The 23,853-nt window shown below is 38.6% G+C and overlaps 2 protein-coding genes across 10 annotated transcripts in view; both read right to left on the reverse strand.

The window, feature by feature from the left end:
- Positions 1-23,853, reverse strand: part of LOC134538964 (uncharacterized) — a 38,847-nt gene that overhangs the window by 13,737 nt on the left and 1,257 nt on the right. The window contains exon 1 of one of the 9 annotated variants that reach the window (XR_010076244.1): positions 2,752-5,270. The exons of 5 other annotated variants lie outside the window; for them this stretch is intronic. The gene's annotated coding sequence lies outside the window, so the exon portion shown is untranslated. Of the gene's footprint in view, positions 1-2,751; positions 5,284-23,853 lie in introns of those variants that run through there. 3 more of the 9 variants (XR_010076240.1, XR_010076246.1, XM_063380600.1) reach the window with 3 other exon arrangements.
- Positions 7,317-11,089, reverse strand: LOC134538965 (uncharacterized). The gene is made up of 2 exons (XM_063380602.1): positions 10,630-11,089; positions 7,317-8,785 (listed from the first exon to the last, which is right to left on the reverse strand). The coding sequence occupies exons 1-2, from the start codon at positions 10,795-10,797 to the stop codon at positions 7,538-7,540; spliced, it is 1,416 nt and encodes a 471-aa protein (XP_063236672.1). The 5' UTR covers positions 10,798-11,089; the 3' UTR covers positions 7,317-7,537.

Consider the following 23,853-nt stretch of genomic DNA (forward strand, 5'->3'; position numbering starts at 1 on the left):
TCCACGCTTCCATCACTGAACACGATCTTCCAAACCACACTCCGGGTAATAATAAGGACTGGTTCACTCGCTGGGCGAGCGCTCACTCGCTGAGCGGGCGCGCGACTCACTCCACCGGTGGCCCGGGAGTGACCCAGTGTTGCCAGCCGTGGCACAAACAATCCGGGTACACTCGCCTCTGCATTCGGGTACTTTCGGGTACAATAAGGCCTCAGTTCAGGTATCATTCAAGAACATGAACAAAAAAAATGACAACGAAACATTGTTATTCTTTAATAAAAATATCATATACACTGTAAGACTGTTAAATTAATCACATGATAGAGTTACCACATACAATTTTATAGTTTAATATGCAGCAATATTGGCTTTGCTGCTAAGGTCCGTGCGTGAGATTTTAAAATGCTTCGTTTGTGATAGGAGGGGAGAGGGTAAGGAAATAATATAAACTTTTAATACTACTATTCTAGCCACACATGAAAAATTGTATTTTCAGGTTAAAGATTGGTATAAAATTATTGTGTTGTTTTAATAGTGCATCCGCAACTGTTTTCAGCGAGAGATATCCCTGATCCTGATGTCGCCACCCTAGTGTTTACTTGATACTAGATGCAAATTGAATCTGTGGTTGTCCAGAGATCCTTAGGAATAGCAGCGATCCAGAGATCCTTTGGAATAGTAGAGATCCAGAGATCCTTAGCAGCGGGTGTATTCAAAAAGGCAGGGATGTTTAATGTCAGTACTTTACGGCCAAGGGAAAGACTAATTGGTTTTCCATTCTAAGTGAATACTTTTCAAAATATTTTTACTAATAATTTTTTCTTTTTCCTAAATTCGGGTACATTTGCGTACCGAGTACAGACAAAGTATTTGGGTACGTGTACCAGAATTCGGGTACGTCTGATGACAACACTGCGAGTGTATGTCTCGCACAACTTCGCCTCACTCCCGTCTTCCCCGTCGTCTTTCTGACGCCAGACTCCCCTTGCACACGTAACTGTTCCGACTCAAGCTACGGCCACACAGGGAGATGTGAGAAGCCTAAGATGCACATCAAGTTCTGTCCCTGCCCGAACACGCCCGAATATTCTCCTTCGGCCAGCCTCGGGATTTGTTTTATTTTTGCGCAGGAAAAATGAATTCAAATATTAAAAGTGGTCGGTTAGGTTAGCTACTTTAAAACACTAGGGACGGTTAGTTAGGTTAGTATAGCTACATTAAAATAAACAGAGAAATATAAATATATATAAACAAACCCGAGGTTGGCCGAAGGTGAATATTCGGGCGTGTTCAGGCAGGGACAGAATTTGATGTACATCTTAGGCTTCCCGGGAGCAGTGTTCGCTACGCGAGCAAGCAGCTGCATCTCAGGTGTCACTGGCCACACAGAGCCTTCTTCTCCATGTTCGCTGTGTTTGGTTTGTTGGCGATGTCTCCAGGTGTTTTTTTCTCTGCTGTATTTTTAAAAAGACGCTGACTTCGAGATGCGCAGATAAAATAAAATAAACCATCTGTTTTCACATGGGATTGGGCTGTACTTCTGCGTTCGCTTTTATGAAGTTTAATTTATTTCAGTATCGAGCTTTAAATTGTCATGTTCGACGAAAAAGTTAATTGAGGGATTACGAAAATATCCATGTTTATGGAATTTAATCGATGCGGTGGAAATAGAGAGTAAATGCCAGTGTGAGCACACACTGCTCTGTCAGTATCAGCTGCATTGATTGTACAAGTGGCGTCGCCGCTGGTCTCGTAGATGGCAGCACGTTCCATTAACCGTCGCGGCACTCCTTCCCCGTCCATCGACAGTCACCTGCCACTGTCGCACTCCCGTGGCGGGGCCGTGAAACAATCTGAACCTCCGCCTAGCCACAGCCATGCGAAGGTTCAGAACTCCATCGGTACCAAACTTTCCTATTGTATTTTATTTTTTATAAATAAAACACTAAGTTACCTACAAACCAACGAGATTAAGGCTGCCCTTTACAACCTAAACAACAATAAAAAAAATTACAAAAGCTGGACTGCCTAAGATAATAAATCAAAAATACATAATTTTACTACATAAAATAATTTAAAATTGCACGTGATGAAAGTGTAAAACCATCGTAGCATGGCGACTGTCCACACTAGTACAAGTCCACCACCTAGTACACCACCTATTGCACCGCCTAGTACACCAGCATGTTAGAATGAAACGAACTCCTCGCAACACTACCCTTTTTTGACAGTACATTCAAAAATAAATATTTTAATGATATTTTGGTTTTTGGTTTTTCAGAGTTGCTAGAGTATCGCTACTGACACTTATCAAGCTATCAGAATGTTCGTATCCAAGAATATCCATGTGCCAATTTAAATTTCATCTTAATTTATCAACATTTCCTTCCAAAAACAATAAATAGTGTATATTGAGATGATACACACGTGATTTTTTTTAAATAGAATTTTTATTTTCAATTTCTTCCACTGTTAAATTACATCAACCTTTATATAAATACGTGTGTATGACTACACAAGCACCAATAATTTGTGGAATTTAAGTAGGTCTATGTTGCGCAATTTTTTCTTACACTAAACTAGTTCTATATTCTCATTAGCTTGTTTAGAATTTTTTGTATACTGAATGAAACAGATCTACTTTCTTAATCGTGCAGTATGTGATTAGAATATGTACTTATTCACGAAAATAGAAGTAATTAATTCAGAAAATGTTCTATTTGTATGCTCGTCTACATTAATGATACACACCTTTATTTATTTCCACAGCCTGAATATTTCACTTGAATCAGGCTGAGGTAGTCAGCTGAGTTTGGCAACTGCGACAATACTATTGCACTCTGAACACCTCTGACGACTGTTTCAAGGAGCCAAGATACCGTCCCGAATGTAATCACTTAATCAGCCGTGTATCAGTTCGATGACGGCCGACTCGCAATCAGCACAGAACAATCAGCACAAAACAAGAAGAGTTATTGCTCAACTTTGCTTTGTCACGTCAAGCACAATGGCTCCTTGGGACAAACACTCAACCGTGCGTGATCGAGTTCGTCACACACTTATCGCGATCCTGCTGTCGGGAAAAGATAATGCGATGGTCTGGTCTGTTATGTCATAGCTAGCGTTTTGTGAGGGTGCTACTCAACAGCATGGCAGCTCTATTTAAAATACCTAGGGCAGATTTAAGGTTTCAGGGGGTCAATTACACACAAAACCAAAACAAGCAAAACTGCATGGTAATAATTAAAAAATGCTCAGAATTTCATTTAAATATTTATAACAACAGCAACCATAGAAAATGGTAATGTTATTTCAAGTGATTATATTATTTTTGACAGCTAAATAAATGTCGTGAACATCTGTTGAAATTATTAGGGACAGAACAATAACTGCAAGGACGTTGCAGTGTTAAAATTTCAGAAACAGCCGTTAAATAGCAGCATTTAGAAAAATAAAAACAAATCAACATGGCGATATTACCGATATTTAAGAGCCCCCGCCTACCTGTGTACAAACATGTAGTATGCAGAGTTTCAGAAGAAACCGCGCAATTTGGAAATCGTTCAAGATATCCAAGTGGTGTCTGTTTACGAGAAGCATTAAAAAAAAATTGTTGAGATCGGCATCAGAATAGTGGTTCTGTTTCTGGATTTTGATTTTAAATCCTGTGTTTCGGAGAGTAACAATTGGCTTAAAACAGCTGTTCGCAGAATATTTTGGTACGAAACTCCCGGTACATATTCTTAAAGCAAAAAAAGGGGATTTGAGTTTCATCTTTATCTTCATTTCACAGCAAAAAAAAATTTTTATGGTCACCGCTCAAATCTCATAGTTGTCCTATGCACGACGAGAAGACTGCGCGCTAGTACACAACCTTGCACTTAGAGGCGACACCACACTAAGAAACACTAGCGATCATCACACTTATCCCACCAAACTAACACAAGTACACCCCTGACAAGGCAGGTCTCTTAAATTTGGTGTCGTCAGTCTTTGGTTAGGTTGTAGCTAAATATGCATGTTGACATTAAGTTAATTTTCTCGGAGACTTTGCCCAACAGTAGCTGCCGAATGGTGTCGTGTTTCTTGGGCGCAGTTAAACTCGGCAGTGATGCACATATCCGTATTTACTTTTTTTTCAAGAGAGAGACGAACAGCAACCAGCAGCAAGATTAAGTAAACACCTTTGTCTCACTCAGAAGCCAAGAACAGACCTTGGACGTGCGATAACGGAAAGCGACGTCACTTCTGATCACGTGACTTCTGAAAGAGATTGTATCTAACAGATCTGTTCAGATGACACGTGTTCGCATGAAACAGAGAGTAACGTTCATCGTCTACATTTAGGCTCACGCTTCGTTGGAGACGAACGACCACTTTTCTCACGACACCCTGTGCTCGTGGAGGGGAAGGATCAAAATTTCGGGTTGGAAGGACGTTTCGGCCGCGAGAGAGAAATAATAATTACTCCTAGGTGACGGTTCGCTTTAAGAAGTTGGCCTTATACAGAAAATCCTAGAAATATAGCCTGACGACGCCTTTGCAGGCGGATGAGTTGACGTTGAGTTAGCTGGGGCAGCGATGGAATGCATCATGGGAGACACAGGAGCATCCTGAGAGAACCGACCGTTTAGTGGTGACGTCCGCCATGTTTCTCGCTTGCGAACAACCCTGGTTTCAACTCCGCTGGGCACGGGAGGGACCCGACAGGCAAACCACCGCGGACCCTCACGAACATGCCAACAGTACTCTGGTTTTGTAAGCGCCCCGAATCTTTAGTCGGAGGACAGAGTTGTTGACCTCCCCGAATAGTCACTTTATGCCCTACCAGAGCTCGCCACGAACCACTCGCTGGGCTCCCATCTCGCAGAAGCGGTGTCTGTTACCTGGTGCCCCGACATGGGGCGATGTCGTAACTTGGAAAAACATAACTCAAACACACAAGATAGTATTTTCTAATTTATGACAGTTCTAATTTACGACTTTCTAAGTTTCATGTTTCTAAGATGTTTCTAAATTGTGTTCGTTCTAGGGTGTGTTTCTAAGTTATGATTCTAAGTCATGGTTCTAAATCATGTGTTTCTAATGTGTTTTTTCTAAGCTATGATAGCTATAAGTTATGAATATAAGACCCGGTTTCTAAGTTATGAGAGTTCCAAGTTATGATAGTTCTAAGTTATGTTTCTACGTTATGATCATTCTAACTTATGACAGTTCCAAGTTGTGGTTTCATTCAAGAATTCTAAGATATGACTGTTCTAAGTTGTGACTTTCTAAGCTATGTGTGGATCCCCCCCCCCCCCCCCCCCCGACATCAGTCTCGCTTGGATACGCGACACTATACCCACAACCTTACTGTTCTCAATTATTATCACTTGTTCAATAAAAATATACTAATAATTTATCTCTAACTATACCTAATAAACAAAACGTTTCACTTCTGTCTTTTGTGTGCTCAACTTACAATTTTATTTTACATGATTCACTTACACGTAGTTAGGATGGAAGGTTTTTTTTTTTGCATTTTATAAATGTAATTGTTTTGCAGGAATTACTCCCTTTTGTACTTCACCTCCTATACAAAAATGGTATTTAAGGAAACTAATGGACCTTGAACATTTTACAATTCTACGATTTCTCTAGAAATTCCAACTACAGCTAAACTTCAACAATCCTGCATCACAAGTCTGCCCAAAAAAAAAAAAAAAAAAAAAAAAAAAAAAAAAACTGGCTCCAATTGTAATGTGTGTGGATTCTAGACTTCCATACCAAAAAACTGCATAGTAAACCCTTCTATTTTACAAACAACTTAATTTCATCACACACTTTAATTTTTAAAATTCAAAGTAAATAACACTTAGTAATTACTTATATGACAGAAGTAATTGATGACAGTTATTTCTAAACAAACCAACATTGCAGATATATATAATTTTATTTTGATATCTTATTGGTGAAACAATAGTTCAAATATTTATGAAGGTGATAAATGATAAATGTGCATATTCACTGATAAGTGAATATGAATATGCAAACACAAATATGCAAATTTGAATATTTGTACTGACGTCGTCCGGGCCTGCGGCCCCTTTGAGCCCGATATGACACCGCCCAACCACCATCTCTAGTCAAACCTCCCGCTCGTGCGTGCGTGTGTGCGTGTGTTTCCAGCCCAGCAAGAGGGCGCTTAGATGCAGTGCGCCGCACCCCCTAAGTATGCTAATTAATATTGTAACCCTTTTTCTTTTATTCTTTGGCCCCAGTGTCTTGTTGCAGTGTAATCATGTGTTTCTCCAGTTTAAATATTACAATTAATTATAAAACTATAGACGTTGCCCGGGCGGACCCGAATAGGCACGGACTTGGACGAGGGTAGAAATGTTTTAGAATAATTCTTAATAACTACGTAAACATTTATGTATTTTAAATTCCCAGTAATTTTTATATAATTATTAATGTAATCTATTATTTACTTAACTTTCGCCGGGGCACGGAATCGCAGAGTGTTATGACGGTAATTGTGTTCGGCGCGAAGGGCGCCATGTTGCCACCTGCAAACCATGATCTCACCCCAGTCGTTCTCTCCCGCCAGCCGAGGGCGGTCGTGTCGCTGCTTTGAGGCGACCACGTGCGTGGTCAGCCTCCTCTAAGCCGATTCGTGCCTCGGGCGTTTTCTCAGTTATACCAGTGAAGGAACGTGTACGGAAATAAATCGTGAGTACAATAAACCATTTAACTGTGTTATGTGTCTTTGTGTTCAGGGGACCACGTGGGACCCCAACCTGGTCGGCGGCGTGTGGGACGCCCTGAGAGCCCACTGCGTGGTAGAAGCGTGCCCGAGGCTGCGAGCGGGCTTAGGTAGGGTCGAGAGCGGCGCATTTAATATCTAGAGGGCCAAATATGTCGCCGCACACGGGCCACGTAACGCCCTGGGTCAGAGTCTCTCGCCGGGTCCACGTGCCCACTCACGTGGTGGCGCCCACTATTTAGTACTCATAATTTCTCCATAACACCGTACGCCCTCAGTACATATGTGCGTATATAAATTTTTTTTATTCATGTATGCATATTCCCACCAGCAAATACAAATATATTCAGTATTCCCGCCTGCAAATACAAATGTATTCAATTCCCAATTGCAAATACGAATATATTCGTATTCACACTTGTAAATACAAAATATTCATATTCGTATTCATAAAAAAATATTTTTGCGAATACATTCGTATTTACGAATCCAAATGTGCCCATCATTGGTCTCATGCCACCTGTATCAGAGCATCAAGCGATGTCTAAATGATATAATCAATGCCAAATTAAAGGACATTAACCTTTATTTCATAAACGTTTAACAAAAAATCTTGTGAACTGAAACTTGTAAATGAACATTTCTTGTAAAGTTCTGCTTGAATGTTATATAAAACAGTGTAGGTCCTACATGAATGTAATTAAACACTACACAGTAAATATAGAATGTATGAGTTATTCTTGAAAAGTAAATATATAATAAACAATTATTAAAACCAATGATTATCAACTATATCCATCCTCTATCTACAAATTCTACCACAATTCTTTCTATCTTCTTAAAGTATTGTTCCCCTAAGCCTGTGTTGTCAGTTTTCATTCTGTGGAAAGCAGCAGGGTTGTTGATATCAGGTGGATTACTTTTTGACATACAGAATATTCTAAGCATGCTAAAAGTACGATCAAACTGAAAAGGAGCAACAGCTTCAACCTCCTTCATGAAAGTCTCGTAGCCGAATGGTTTTGTGTCGCAGCCGAACAGTTCCAGCCAACCGGTGAACTCTTGGTGGTAGAGCTTAATCAACCTGTCGCGGTCTTCCCTCGTCACATCGAGAGAAGTGCTGGAGTACAGGAAGAATATCAGGTCAGTGACCGGGGAACCGTAATTTGTCATCTGGAAGTCGAGAAGCTTCAAGCTGCTTATTTTCCCCTCGTCACCTTCGCCGTACGAAAACATCACATTGTTGGTCCAGAAGTCGTTGTGGACGACAGTCGCGAAGGGCTCCGCGGGTTCCGGACGACTTTTCTGCATGAACAAACTTCTGCCTTTCTTCAGAGCAATCTTTATTCTGTCAGCATGCTCGACCACAGCGGGAACACACAGGACACAATTCAGCTTTGATGTTTCGGGATCCGGCTGGTGCGAAGGTGATTGGGGGGGTCCCTCGTGCACGATCTGAGATGCAGTGGGCAGCACGGCGCTCTTGAAGAAGTGCGGTTTCTTAAGCTTGAAGACCACGAACATGGCCTGGAAGCGCGCCAGGTGCTTCACCACGCACTCCGCGTGCTCCAGGTCCATGCCCTCGATGCGGTCCGCCAGCCGGTACCCGGAGGCCCCCAGGTTCTCCATGAGTATGGCGGCGGTCTCGTCCACCGGCGGCTCGAGGCCCCCTCCGCGCCTGGTCCGGGCGCCGTGGCACCGGGGGATCACGTCCAGGAGCAGTTCCCGTGGGATCCCGTGCTCCTCCTGCACGGCGAGGATCGCCGGCCGCAGCCGGGTGTACATGTCCATCTCCTTGCGCATGAAGTCCCTGAATGGAGGCACCCTGCCCATCAGGTTCTTGGTCACGACGAGCTTGGCCGCGAGGGACACCTGGCGGTGGTCCGGCAGCAGAGTGGCGTCCACCCGCAGCAGGAGGCTGCCGAAGTTCTCGCCGGCGGTGGTCAGCGGTGAGGTGGTGAAGCTCTCCACCCCGCACTGCAGCATCTCCTCCAGGTCTTCCTTGGTCAGGTCCGTGGGCGGTTCGGCGGGCATCGTCTGCGCAGAGGAGAAACACGATAATTTAACTCACGTGACTTGACTTCAGTTTTACAAGCAAATATTCCGTACAATGCTGATTCATTGACATGTTATACCGCCAGGATTTAAACTCGCGCACTCAATGTAAACTATGCAAACTGTGGCAGCGATACTATACATATTGTTACGATTTACCTGCGGGTTTGTAAAGGATAGCCCAATTAAAGATTTTTATCGCACACACAGTTTTATTTATTACCACTACTTGTCACTTACAAATAATCTTCTAAATTGGCAAATAATTAATTACACTTAAAGAAATGACAATTCCCCAGTCACTCGTTCCACACACCTCGCTGGGCCGCACCTCTGGCGCAACTCTCGCCGCAGCACCCCTCGTGGGTCTCCACCGCGGGACTCTGTAGCCACACTCCGCTGCCACCGACGCACTTGCCCTTCGCCGAGGATCTGCTCGACTCCTCGCTCGCAACTTCACTCGGGACTCCGCCGCGCCCGCGACTCTATCGCCCGGAAACTCCACCACGGGAAAACTCCCGACTCCACTGAACTCTCTCACTCCCTGCCCTGGAACCTTCGTCCAAGGACTTCGCCTCTCTGCCGCACCCGCGGCACTATCGCCCGGAAACTCTGCCGCGGGAGAACTCCCCACTCAGACTGACTGACTCTCTTGAAGGTCGGCCCAACCTCCTTATATAGCCCTTGGGTTCCCGTCCAGAACAATCGGGAATGTCTCCGAGATATCGCGCGACCTTCGCCGTCGAAAATCCCAGAAACGCGTCGTGAGTCCTGCCGAAGGACGCGGCGGCTGCTCAAAAAACGCCGATAAACGCAACAAGCATCGGGTTCCCACAAAACGCGCCGATAAACATGTCTGAGTCCTTCTACGCCGCAGTGCGGCCTCTTTTACGTAACTCGATCTGAGGCAGGTGCGCGCTGCGAAGGTCAGGATGTCGCGAGATGGTATGACACGAGATACCAGGAAGAGGAAGCGGGTGGAAGGGGGTGCGGACAGGCCGAACGAGTGCGGCGGCGCCAAGCACTGCAGCCAAGCGCGATCGTAACAATATTAAAAAGTTGTAACACAAATTTTTCCTATCAGTTTTGAATTTACCAATGATAATGGATAGTTTCTATAATCATAACATTGTATAAAAAACCTATCATATTTTAGAAAAAAAAAATTGTAAATTTAAATTATAGTAATTTAATCGATATTGTAAATATTAGCTAATAAATAAAACAAAATTAATTTACTGTACCATCATTTCCGGACCTGTTCCTCCTACGCTTGACAGTATCATATATAATAATCCTGCTTCATTAGTTCATTATACATACATTCGGATAATGATGACAATGATTCCATCTTAATATGACTAGAATTATTAGATAACGTACAAGTGCAGAAAATCTATATGTAGACAAAAATTATATTATTTATAATTTCCGATTATATAAAACAATATAGATATTGTTATTAGTTTAATTTTAATAGGTAAAGAAATTATCCCACTGCAATGTATAGAACATTTTTTCCACAGTTCTCAGTTTGTAACACTGATTCCGAGTATAGTGTTGGCACCAGCAATTCTCAGTGCCCCATCCAGACATAATAAACTATGATATACCTAAAATCTGAGCTGTAAATAAAATGTGGAATAATTTTTTCAACGGGTACACAAACACTAGTCCAAACCCAAGATAGCCACACAAGTGTTTTTCCAAATTTGTGAGAGTGACAACCCTTACCAACTTTGATTCAATCTTCGCAAATCAAACTACCAGTCTAATTTGTAAAAATAAAGCTGAATCTAATACAGTTGTATCTCAGGACCGCATACCTTTAATGTTGCCCCCCGAGTTGTGTTAGTCGAAGAAGTCACTGCCTCGAGTGGCAACCAGCAGCAGGATCTAGGCTGACGAACACGGAAGGATGACAAGTAACCACACGTTTCGACAGCTCCTGTGCTGCTCTGCTTCGGGCGAGTTCCCGAGGCACACTCCGACATATGTACATTTGTTGTTACCGCTGATAAGATAAGGCGAACTCAAGTCCGCACGTACGGAGCATCACGTGTGTCTCTCCAGAAAACCCTGCTTTCAAATGGGACTATTATTTTTAGAACCAACTAACTCCTCCACTAGTGGTTTTGCCTCGATTTAAAAAAAAAACACGAGTGTCGGTACTTGCAAGAGATGTGTAAAATCTAACCTCGGCAATGAGCAAATTCATGTGTTCTCTCATAATACAAATGCACTTTTAACACGAAACTTGGACACATAATTGAATGTAGAATTGTTTAAAACAATGCCAAGCATGATGAATATAACACTAATTGTGTTTTCAAATACATTTCTCTACGCGAATCACAAGTATTTTCCACACCCGCCGCTAGAATACTCTGCCGGAGCAGCTACGTCGAATATTGAATCATTCAATTGAATTTGCACAGCAAAATGTTAAACTGTATAATGATATGGTTCCGGTAAAAGCGAAAAAAGACTTGAAAAAATACTAAACCCCGGCTTTGGACACAAATTTTCGACAATTACAAAAATACTGCCCATATTGCTAAAATTCATTGAAGAGTTATTGTTTTCAAGTTTACCTTTGGCTTCGTGAACTTTGTTTCGCGCCATCCACCACAGTTGGCAGGACTGTTCCATGGGACTTCCGTTCCAATCACGGAATCACTCCTGCCAAAATACCGTATTCCGATAGCCAAGATGTTACACATCAAAAAGAGTAACACCATGAATTGAATCATTTCTGACCAATCAACAGGATACCACGCGTTAGAAGAAGCTAATGTTCATGCAAGAAAATGTCTCCTGCCAACACCCCTTGTTACCATAGCACAGGCACACACTACAGTTACTGCCAAGTTCACCAGAAGTGTCATGTCCCCGTGCTAGACGAGTGTTGTCTTACAGCATAAAATCAAGCTATTCGTCACATTGTAATTTTTTAAGGTATTACAGTAGGTGCGGCTTCAGGGATGGGCTAGCCCAGAGGCCCGCTACTATTGGGGCTCCATGCCTTGGTTTTTTCTATCATACTGTTAAAAATCTGGACATCAATGGGAACAAAACAATTAAATTGTTATTAGCACATATAATTTAAAGTGCTGAACAATACCTATTTCAATTCATAACAACATTTAGAAAAAAATTTCAAATATTTTACTGTCTCCTATAATGACGCGACTTTTACCCATAATGTGATCGTAATAACTCATAAACCTAACCGGAAATAAATAATTAGGGAAAAAATGTCAAAATTTTAAAGAAAATTTCAGTAAAAACATCACTGAAACTGAAGTTTTAGATTTTCTTAAAAAGGTTGTTTGAAAGAGTTTTTTTTTTTCAAAATTTTTGGGGGAGGTCCTAGGCGATATTCCGTACTTCCAACACCCCTTCCACATTCCCGTTAAGTCTCCTCTTCAAAATATTTTGCCCCCATAAAAGTAAATGGCCCAAGGCCCCACAAAGGTCCATGGAATAATTTCAATCCAAGCCAAACATGTTCAGCAGCTATTGCCAAAACAGGGTGCCCTAATGACTTAGAAACACACAAGATAGAATTAGGCTGTTCTGGCTTTCTAGGTTGTGTGTTTCCAACTTGTCAAAGTTCTACGTGGTGAGTTTTTAATCTATGAAGGTTCTCGGTTATGGTTTTGACTTGTTCCTTGCTGGTACACACGACGTCAGAGTGCCACACTTATTGATAATTTAAAAGGACTGCAAATTTTTCCGGGATTCGGTCAAGGGATTTGGTATTGCGCTATTTAATACACCCTAAACAATAATCAAAACATACATTTAAAATGTCATGTTTACTACTCCACAGTTTAATATAAATTTTTAAATAGCAATTAGGTAACATGTCGTATTCATTACAATTAAACCACTACAAGCAGGGGCGACTAAAGGATCAGGCCATTTTCATTTCCATTTTCCTTGTCTATATATATCTATATATACATATATGCATATATACATGTATATATACATGTATATATATAAACATTAATGTAAACGATGAAGACTAACTGTTGTTAGCACGTACTTTACCATGCTGATCAATACCTACCGTACGATTGTGAGAATTCGTGATCACATATTAGAAATATTCTTAACCTCGATAAAACCAGTGTTTCATCGTTAGCACTTATAAAACCAACCCGAGTACAATTAACCAGGAAAGAATATCATTTCTTAAGATAAATTAGTAAAAGCATGGTCGAATTTAAGTTTCAGCAGGGCTGTGGCCAGGATTTTGAGAAGGAAGGGGTCTGGTTTGACCATTACATAATTTTTTTATGAGTAAGTTTTCTTATAATTTAATCTGAAAAGAAAATTGACTGTCACACCATAATCCCGGGGAGTAATGGACTTACAACTCCAACATTTGCTCACAATTATTTAAGCAATGCTTTGGCTTGAGAAAAGAAAGCTCAACCTTTTATATTATGGTTATTATTTAATTATTTGTTTTTAAGTCAATTAATTGAATAATTTGTTTAAAAAAGTAGTAAATACATATTACAAAATACATGAAACACTCAGATCAAGTTTGTATGAAAAAAATTGCTTACAAAAACATGTGTGCAAACCAGAATTAAATATAGACTACTTGGAAACACAATTCCTGCTGCTTTTATTTATGTGAGGCATGTCAGGCTATAATGGGAATATTATGTAGATTACTATAGCCCCCTAAGGATTAAAAAAATCTTCCCAAAATAATGTCTCTGTAACCTTATGTAGCTAGGTTGTTACAACTGTGTTATTCTAACTTAGCTATTTTTTAATTCTGGAAGGGAGGGGTCCGAACACCATGGACCCCCCCCCCCCCCCTCCCCGGATATGACGCTGGTTGGCTTAATAACGTTGTTTAGAAAGGTTTATCTTTCAAAGTCTCCTGGGGAAGGCTCCTTTTTCTCTGGGGCATATCGATAAGATTCCTCTCCAAATTGGTTTGGCCCTGCAGAAGTATGTGTCCCAGGGCACTGTAAAGTCCATGGCTGCCGCTGACTACAGGGGCTGTGAACTCTGTATTTAGAATTACTCGTAATAAATACTTTATGCCTGCACAGTTTATCAACCAGTTGGGTACCATTAGAGAATCATGTAGTTCATGGCCACCAACCTAAGTACTATTAATCTTTACAGCCGCTGCCAAACTATTGGCGAACTATTCACACACCTCGTGTTTCTTTATGGCGTGGGGAATGTCTCGCCAGAAAAGGACACGTATTAAACAAAACGAACACAAACTGGACACACTTTCAACAAAAGGACCACACATTTGGACACACATTCAACAAGTACACACATTGGACACAAATTCAACGAAAAGGACACACATTGGACACACTCCCAAGAAAAATACCACAAATTTTGACACACATTCAGACATACATTGAAAAAAAGAACACACACTCGTCATCTAGGACACACATATGGGCATACATTTGTAAACACATTTGTCACCTAGGACACACATTGGATACACATTTATTATCTAGAACACACATTTGGATACACATTTAACAGACATTTGGCACTTACTTGTCCACAGCAGCAACTGTCGTGTCGATGACTGCTTCTCTGGATGGTAAGCTTCGTCTGCAATTCTGTTCCAGAACTCGCAAGCACTGACATCACTCGCTACTCCGCTTCACCCCATCTGAGGCCCCGCCTACTCTTGACACATGCGGGGTGCAGAGCATCAGAAAAAACCACGCGATTTAAAAACACTGCTTGGCACATCAAATTGGTGTATGCTTACAAAACGCATTTAAGAATACGTTATGCTAAGGGCTGATGAGTAGCTTGTTTCCGTATTTTGTTTTTACAACTGTGTGAAAATGGTTAAAATGTGTATTTCTTGATTCATTTTAGTCACGAAACCAGAGTAGATACAATTGTTAGCACTCAAAGGACTTGCATTAAAACTTGATCTTAATTTCTCCGACATACAATGTTTAGGTCACCGCTCAAATCTCAGAGCCGGCCTATGCACGACGACAAGACTGCACGCTAGTTGCGCTTATAGGTGATATCAACATAGAAACACTGGCGAACATTGACCTTATCATCTTGCCTCACTGACACGAACACACCAAAGGTAGTCTAGTTGTGGTATTCCTAGACATCTGGGTAAGGCAGCGAACAAGCACAACCTTGTTGGGATACGACTTTAACCTAACTCACAGGCAATACCCCAGAACGTGTCTAACCCCTATCCCTGTTAGGTAACGAAAAAGCAATTATTTTTAATAAACTGTGCCCTGTATGAGACTAGAAACTGATTTCAATGCATTCCAGAGGACGTTTGACAACCACTTGCTACGCCAAATATCCTACAGATATCAGCACTATCGTGTGAATTAAATTGTGTAATTTAAATTTTCTCATGAACTTTTAAAGCTGCTATTATTTCTTGCCATGACCATTTTAAGTGTACAAAATGTATTCTAGAATAGTTTCGCTACCATAAAGTTTCATTTGGCATACCAACACGCTTGGAATGTCCCCAGATGATCATAAAAATGACTATAAACGAGTTAATGGCGCCAGATGCGATTCAGCCATCTGGAAGAAATCAACGAAAAAGTGAGCTTTGCATGCGCATAATTTTGCCAACAGAACTGCAACAGATAGGACACCAAAATCGGTTGCCTAAAAATACGGGACTGGCCATGTCCTAATGAGGAATACGGTTAGGGTACAGGTGTAACATAGTCAACACCTAAAGCCTTATTTTCGTGTCTTGGAATATTGACCTAGGAGTTACCCGGACTTACTTCCTCCCGTGATCGCAGATGGCAACACTGCTGCGAGGTCGCATCTCTTCGTGTTGGTCAGACTTGTTTCAGTGTGTCCCTGTTCTAGCCCCGACCAATCACCAGCGGGCAGCCTCCTCCCTGCGACCGGAGGGTTTACTCGGGGTGTACCCCCCCCCCCCCCCACCCCCGACAACCCCCGTGTCTTCGACGGGCTTCATGGAGCACATCCCCAATCGTTACGCTTACATAGTTCACCTTTTTTGCTGATGATTGCAATCTAATTCTTACTATAAGTATTGTGAATAAAAAGTTGTATCAATTTAATAAGTGTTTATTTAACAATTTTTGGGATATTTAAAGACTACTTTATGCTTCAACCCGAGGATGAACAAAGAGCATGCAATCTTGAGGTATAGTTTTGAATTATTTTTTGTATGTTGAATTTGTTGTAAAACTCTTTATCTTTAGGTTATCATTCGTGAAGCTGTAAATATTTAGTTTTATGAAAAGCCTAGAAACTTGAAATTTGAAGGGTTTTGAAAAATCAAAAATTTTATTTATTGATGAGTATTATCATTACTATTTCCTACGACAAAGGCTACATACAAAATTTAATTCAAAATTATAAAACACAATTTCATTATCACAATCCAAGCTACGATTGAAATATAACTTTGCCTATACAGATCTGAAAACCATTAAATAACACTTATTAAAGAGATGCAATTTGTTATGAATTACCCCCTGTAGTTGAAATATTTATTTATGTTAACCCACATCTTCGAATGTCTCCCACGACAAAGTCATAAAAGTAATGTTCCATCCCTTCCCATCAAGCAAGGATGGACAAAAACAACCTCAACCTATGGATCCATACAAAAGCTAAATATGTACCACTCGCTGATTCACTCATCACCAGTCACATGGAACTATAAGACCTACTAACTTGAAATTATGCACGTATGTTTCTTATGCTATGTGAGCATCCAATAAGATTTTATGGAAATGAACTCCCAACAATCCGAATTATCAAAATTATGATTCATTTTATATACATATACGTGCAGGATGAGAAGACTATGCAGTAACCCCAACTTCAAAGACGTTTACCAGTCTTGGGAAGTACTTAGACTAATATATATATATACATGCACGCACACACACAGAGTGATTATATATGAGAGAGAGAGAGAGAGAGAGAGAGAGAGAGAGAGAGAGAGAGAGAGTGTGTGTGTGTGTGTGTGTCTGAATTCTACTGACACACTTTGAATGCAGATTCATCACCAAAATAAGTTGAAAACATCTATACGTCTTATGGTCTAATAATAGAGGAAGTATTCAAGACACAACACTGAGCATATGATTAATTGAACAAAATTCTACAACCACTGTGAAAATTATATACATATATATAAAATAAATTATTTAAATGAAATAAGTCAGGGTAGTAACACAACACAAAAGTATGTGGAAAATACATTTATTTCAATGAAATAATTGTGCTATATCTACAGTTATATAAAAAATTTCACTTGTTGACAGTAAGGTGGCTACACTCGAGTTCACAGTTCAAGGAAGCTGGTAAAAGGATGGTCATGATCCAATAAAGAGATACCCCATCATTTACCTGAGTGGTTTAGGTTGTTTGAGTGATTTGAGTTTTTTAGTGGTTTGGGTTGTTTGAGTGGTTTTGGTGGTTTTTAGTTGTTTGATTGGTTTTAGTAATCGAGGAAAACCTAAAACAGGATGGCAGGACAGTCATTTGAACCCGTGTCCTCCGGAATGCGAGCACAGCGTGTTTTCGCTGCGTCGTCCCGCTCCATGCTGCAAATGAGCTTCAACCAGGGTGTGTCAAAGTTCGGTCACCCAAATAGTCATCACAATTACCTTGAAATACACGCAGCACGGTTGAAATTAAATCTAGTCTGAAAATGATTCCACTAAAACTGACTTCTCGTGGTCATTTTAAAATTGTTTAAAATTTTAAAACACTTAAATCACAAAAACTTTCAAAATGTGATTTTTTATATATTTTAGGTGCTACATTTCAACTCTTATTGATGGAAAAGTTTGCTAGGAGAATTTCAGGCAATTTCACTTTCCCAACTTCATAATCAAACATTCTTGTAGATAAAGGTTGGATAGTGACATATTGACGTCAGCACAAGAAGCATCGAAGTGAACTAAAAACAACCCATGACGTTTTGTTTGTGCACAGAGTCATTGTCTTTATCAGGAACACTATTACTCAAAGATAAGAAAAGAACTAGGCTTGCAATTGTATTTTGATGTGAACAATAAACTGTAAATAAATGTATACAGATAAGATAAAATATTAGACAGTGCGTTAAATAGGTGAATTAGTTCATCTTGGTACAGTTAGCTATGTGCGATATGTGTGGGCAGGTAGTAGCACTCACGAGCACAAACACTTCTGGATACCCACCGTAAAAATTATAAAATTGCTAATAATAATATTACAAGAAGACAACAGTTAATAGTAATGTTGAAAATATTAAAGTTTACAGAATCTGGTATTATTACATCAGATACTATTAACTAATAAATACTGTGGATTTCAGGCAAAAATTAAAAACTACCCACTGATTTAAGTTAAACTGGTTACACGGCTGAACAAGTAGGCTTACTTCTAAAGCCGTACTAAGTGCATTATTTGAGTCACTATGGCAGTGAAGTATAAAGCCACTCCACAGAACCTTGCTTTAGGCAAACATTTGTTAAATGTTAATAAATCACACAATGAATTTTTCAGACAATTTCCAACATGCATGTATTATTCAGGATGGGAGGGAATAAGTGGAAAACACTTACTGGCTAAATAACTAACAACTGCCCTCACGGAGATACTAATATCTGCAAACAATAAACTGACAGGTGTTGCAAATATTTTGTGTGCCATTTTTGTTTGACACTATTGAGAGTAAAATCGTTTGCTAGCTTATACCTCGTTCCAAGTTCAAAAACTACATTCTTGTTGGTCATCAAGGTTGTACGGATACATATAACAAATGCTCATGTATTCTGCCATCTGTTGGACCGGTGAGAACTAGAAACGTCGCCAGAGATGACTTTGGGACCCCTCCCTTCCAGAAATTAAAAAAAAAAAAACCTAAGATAGAATAAAACAATTATAGCAACCAAGCTCATAAGGTTACACAGATATTATTTTATCCTTCGTGGGCTGCAATAATGCATTACCTCCCCATTACAGCCCGACATACTTCATACACAAAAGCGGCAGGGATTGTGTTACCAAGTAGTCTATATTTTATTCAGGTTTGTTCAGGTTTGCACACATGTTTCTGTGAGCATTTCTTTCATACAAACTTGACTTGAGAATAAAGCATTCAAACAATTAAATAAAAACCAAAATACAAAATGTTCAGTTTTCTTTTCTCAAGCCAAATCATTGCTCGAATTTCAGACTGTAAACGTTGGAGTTCTACGTCCACTACTCCCCGGGACTTTAGCGTGACAATCAATTTTCTTTTAAAATTCAATTATTACGAAAACTTAAACTCATTAAATATGACATAATGGTTAAACCGGACCCCTCCTTCACCAAGTCCTGGCTACGACCTTGAGACAGCGCCAGGTTCGGTTCGTCGCAAAACAAAGCAGCCCCAGCAGTGAGCAGAACGCAAGCGTGGTCCAGTATCACCGGGCAGATGGTGCTATCACCACCTACTATCACCAGTCGGGCCACGCCTCCAAGCGCCATGCCGCCCAGAGCTCACTGGGGCGTGTCGCAAGCCTAGCTCCAGATCGAATTCCACCAAATCTAAGAATCTGTTCTTTTAAAGGAGGATTACACCCCATCAATCTAGGTTTTTTTCCCCATCATTTTTGCTATAAATGTAATTTTGAACAATATAACCACAAATTTTGGCATTTCAAGGCATTAATCGTATCTCCCAGGCCTCCCAGATCTCCTCGCAACCTCATATTTACTAATAGGCTCTAGTATGCAAATGCAGTGAGAAAAAAAAAACATTTATTTCCCTCGGGCGACTATGTATAGCTGTCACAATAATTACACCAGTTCACAAGTGCTGACTTCTACAAGAAGCCAAAGCTAAGTCCTATGCCATGTCATACCAAAAAATTTAACAAGGGAGTTTTATTGCAAGCAGTTATTAAAATATTTCAAATGGCAAGGAGGAGAGGATTTAATCCCTCTTAAGGGGAATAATCCTTAGTTTTACAGTTGGCTAGCCACACTAATAATTTTGAATACGCTCACACAACAAAGGCAGTTTTATCACAATCAACAAATAAATATTAAAATTATTAACATTTTGTTATATTGTTTACTAGCTTTTACCCGCGCTTCGCTCACGTTGATGTCCTTAAATAAGTATCAAAGATCACTGCAAAGAAAATAAAATATGGTAATTGGTTTTTTTTTATTGCATGACTGGGATCATCAGTATTTAAAAATTCTAAAATACAATTTAGCTTAAAAAAACTGAAAACCTGTTTTATTGAAATATGTTTCACTATTACAAAAAATAAATAATTTTAAATACTTACATTTACAAAATTTCAAAGAGTTAATGTATAATAAATTATTTTTTCTTTAAAAGAGCTTAAATCAGAGTATTATTCTAGGATGCTCCCGTATACTATGTTATATGTTTTTCTGTCCGGTGCAAATGTGTGTAGATTTCAGGCATTGGTCACACAAAAACAGACTACATATAGTTGGCCACGTGAAAAGCATGGCTTTTCCAAATGCACCCCTGCTACCTGCAGTGTTTGCCCTAGCGCTTTGTTGATGATAACAGCAAAACTAAGCCTGACGGGAAACTGAACTCTTTTGAATTGGAACGGTAGATCAGTGGGGATAATTGGAATTTGAGGTATAACACTTTCCCCTTTACCGACACCTGTTAAAATAGTGGCACCAAATATATTCTGCCCCAATTGTGTGATCCGAAGCCTCGTTCCATTATAGTCAAGGCATCTAGATTTTGCATAAGCATAACTTGTACATTTAGTTTTTTTTAAGTTTATGTAAGGTACACTCGAATGTTTAAGTGAATTTAAAAACTCTGAAGGATATGAAGTGCTTTGTTCTGTATCCATAATGGTATCTATTGACAAATACTCCTTCATTTCCCCTTGCACCTCTTTTAAAATATAAGTGTTGATTTTATTAATGATATAATTTTTTGGCAGCAATATTGCTGTTGCGCACAACCACTGTCACTATCCAAATTTTGTTGCAAGTCCGGGAAAACTTGGGTAATAAGATCCACATCATTTTCTACTACTTTACAAAATTCTCTTCAAAGTAAAATATAACCCTCAGCATCAACGTCCGAACAACCATTACCAAAGAAAATAAACAGACACCTAACCTCAAAAATTAAAGAAGTTTAATTATTGCTTGGTGGCGACAGAAAAATAAAATTGAATAGTGAATTGACTGCCGGTATTACAGTATTAGATTGGCGAATTATTTAATTTTCTTATTGAAACGCCAGATAGCGTTAAATTTCATTCAAATTACTCAAACTCAGTCTGACGATCATACATATCAATATCAATTTTTTTGCTCTATAATTTTTATTTTTTTATTTAATAAAACGTGTCCTATGTCTTTTATTATAGGTACCCTTGAAAATATGCGCACAAAATTTTATGATGATCGGTTGAGCAGTTTCCGCGTGAAAGCGAAACAAACACACTCACATTCACATTTATAATATTAGTAAGGATGTTGGCAATCTACCTATGCTGCAAGGTTTAGGGAGGTATTTTATTTTCCAAGCAAAAAAAAAAAGGGGTTACAGGATTTTTGACCTTAAAAGCAAACAATGTTGGGATTTTAAGTAGGTACTGATGATTCTCCCTAATTTAGAAACAAAAAAATATTTTTACGTAGGCATGAAATAGTCTGTTTACAGCTCTTTTGGACATGTAAGTAATGATAATTTTCTGATATGTAACATACATTTTTTTTTAATGTTACCTACAATGAAATGAAAACCTTGATTAAAGTCATTAAGTTTCATGAACCATTTGTCATTTTAAATTTCCCACGCAAACCACGTGTTTTAAAAATACAATAAGAAATGTAATTAAATTGGGTTTATAAACTACACAAGAAAAGTAAGTCAGAAAGGTTCACTGCGTCTTCAAATACCAGTTTATAACTACGCACGGCACAAAAACACAATGCAAGCATCGAACAACGTTCAAAGTTCTTGCGTTGCAGCTTGCGCTTGTGTTTTTTTCATTAAATACATCACGTTTTCACTTCTTAAGCTTTCGCACAGTTAAATATAATAAGGCTGGGTTTATTTTATTATTTTTTTATTTATTAAAATCCACCACTAGATCCCCTTACAAGCATTACACTTGGGGATATGGGCTTAGTCAAATTAATATAAGTATACATATTTACTATATATACATACATTCCTTTTTCAATACTCATAACAAATTACAGTCACAAATTAAAATTAAAGAATAAAATTTCCCATATTATAGATATATCAAAAGGCCTGTGTTTCATAATACACTTGGGGATATGGGCTTAGTCAAATTAATATAAGTATGCATATTTACAATATATACATAAATTCCTTTTTCAACACTCATTACAAATTACAATCACAGATTAAAATCAATGAATAAAGTTTCCTATATTATAAATATATCAAAAGGCCTGTATTACATAATAATAACATGTTAAAAATCATTGATATCTGATATTGAATAAATTTTTTTTTTAATTATAAAATTTCTAAGTTCTTTCTTAAATTCATTATGATTGTTTAGAAGTAATATGTTTTTAGGCAACTTATTAAAAAGCGTAATACCTTTATGTTGAACTCCCTTTGCATATAACGTAGTTTTAAAACACTTAGGTTTAAGTTTATATTGATACCTAGTTTCATAATAATCGATAAAATGAGTTTCTTTAAAATTTTCCACATTTTCTTTTGTAAATAACAGTAAACGATAAACATATTCGGAGTAATATGGTAAAATATTTAGTTCTCGAAAATATGGTTTACAGGAGGAATTTGGTTACTTATTACAAATAATTTGAATAGCTCTTTTTTGTAATCTAAAAATGTTCACACTGAAACTACTATTTCCCCATATTTCAATTCCGTAAGTCATGTAAGAGTGAAATAAAGCAAAATTAGCAGTACGTAAGGATTCCTTATCTAATGTATTGCTTAAAATTCTAAGTGCATAACATGATTTGCTTAATTTTTTTTACTGTTTGTTCAATATGTTCTTTCCATTTAAGACTTTTGTCTACTATTAAACCTAGAAATTTGGTTGTATCAGTCATATTTGTTTTTTGATTTAATATTTGTTCTAGAATACTTTTCTGATTAATGTCATAATTAGGCCTAATCCTATTTTGAAAATACATAAATCCGGTTTTATTAATGTTAATTTTCAAGTTATTAGCAATTATCCAGTCACACATGATTTTAAATTGTTGTTCTGTTTTAGTCTTAAGTTCAAATAATGTATCAGTTGATACAATTAAATTAGTATCATCAGCAAATGATATGAGGTTTCCATTTGTAATTTGATTAGGTAGATCATTAACATGTAATAATAATAATAGAGGACCCTAAACACTTCCCTGGGGTACACCTTTTTTTATATAACCCCAGTCGGAATAATTTATATCATTATTACTTTTTAAAAATACTCTTTGTTTTCGCATATATAAATATGACTGAAACAACTTCAATTCTTTTCCTCTTATAACGTAAAAATCTAATTTATTTAGAAGTATTTCATGATTAACTAGATCAAAAGCCTTAGAAAGGTCACAGAACACTCCAAGTACATGGCAGCCAGGATCCAAGCTATTCAGAATAGTTTTAACAAAGTTTTAACAAAGTTATAAACTACGTACGGAACACAAAGCTGCTGCACAGCAAATCGTTTATAAAGTAGCATGTAACCAAAAATAGAGCTTCAAAATGCAAAACCGTAGAATAGTTTTACCCCCGGTTACTTTTGATAATTCATATTTATCACAAAAACAAACATAATTGTCAATAATATGATCTAATTAATTTTTCTATCACTGCGAAAGTATGTTAACAGAACATTGTGGGCTTCTATGCACTAAACGTCTACGTCTCTCAAAATTCTCTCTTCAAATATGCCAGTCGAAAACGCAAGCCAAAACGCAACTTGGAGTCGGATCTACCGGAACATTTCACTATCGCGTCCGCTATTTCCCAAATGCATGGAAAAACGTAA

This window comes from Bacillus rossius, chromosome 14 (genome assembly GCF_032445375.1).
Source record: "Bacillus rossius redtenbacheri isolate Brsri chromosome 14, Brsri_v3, whole genome shotgun sequence".
NCBI classification, from domain to species: domain Eukaryota; kingdom Metazoa; phylum Arthropoda; class Insecta; order Phasmatodea; family Bacillidae; genus Bacillus; species Bacillus rossius.

What these genes read in the sequence shown, in the direction of transcription:
- LOC134538965 (XM_063380602.1), bottom strand. Translation starts at nt 10,797, where the DNA reads ATGTCGGAGTGTGCCTCGGGAACTCGCCCGAAGCAGAGCAGCACAGGA. An exon ending in CTCGGGGGGCAACATTAAAG is followed by an intron (nt 8,786 to 10,629) that starts GTATGCGGTCCT and finishes TCCTCTGCGCAG; the next exon opens with ACGATGCCCGCCGAACCGCC.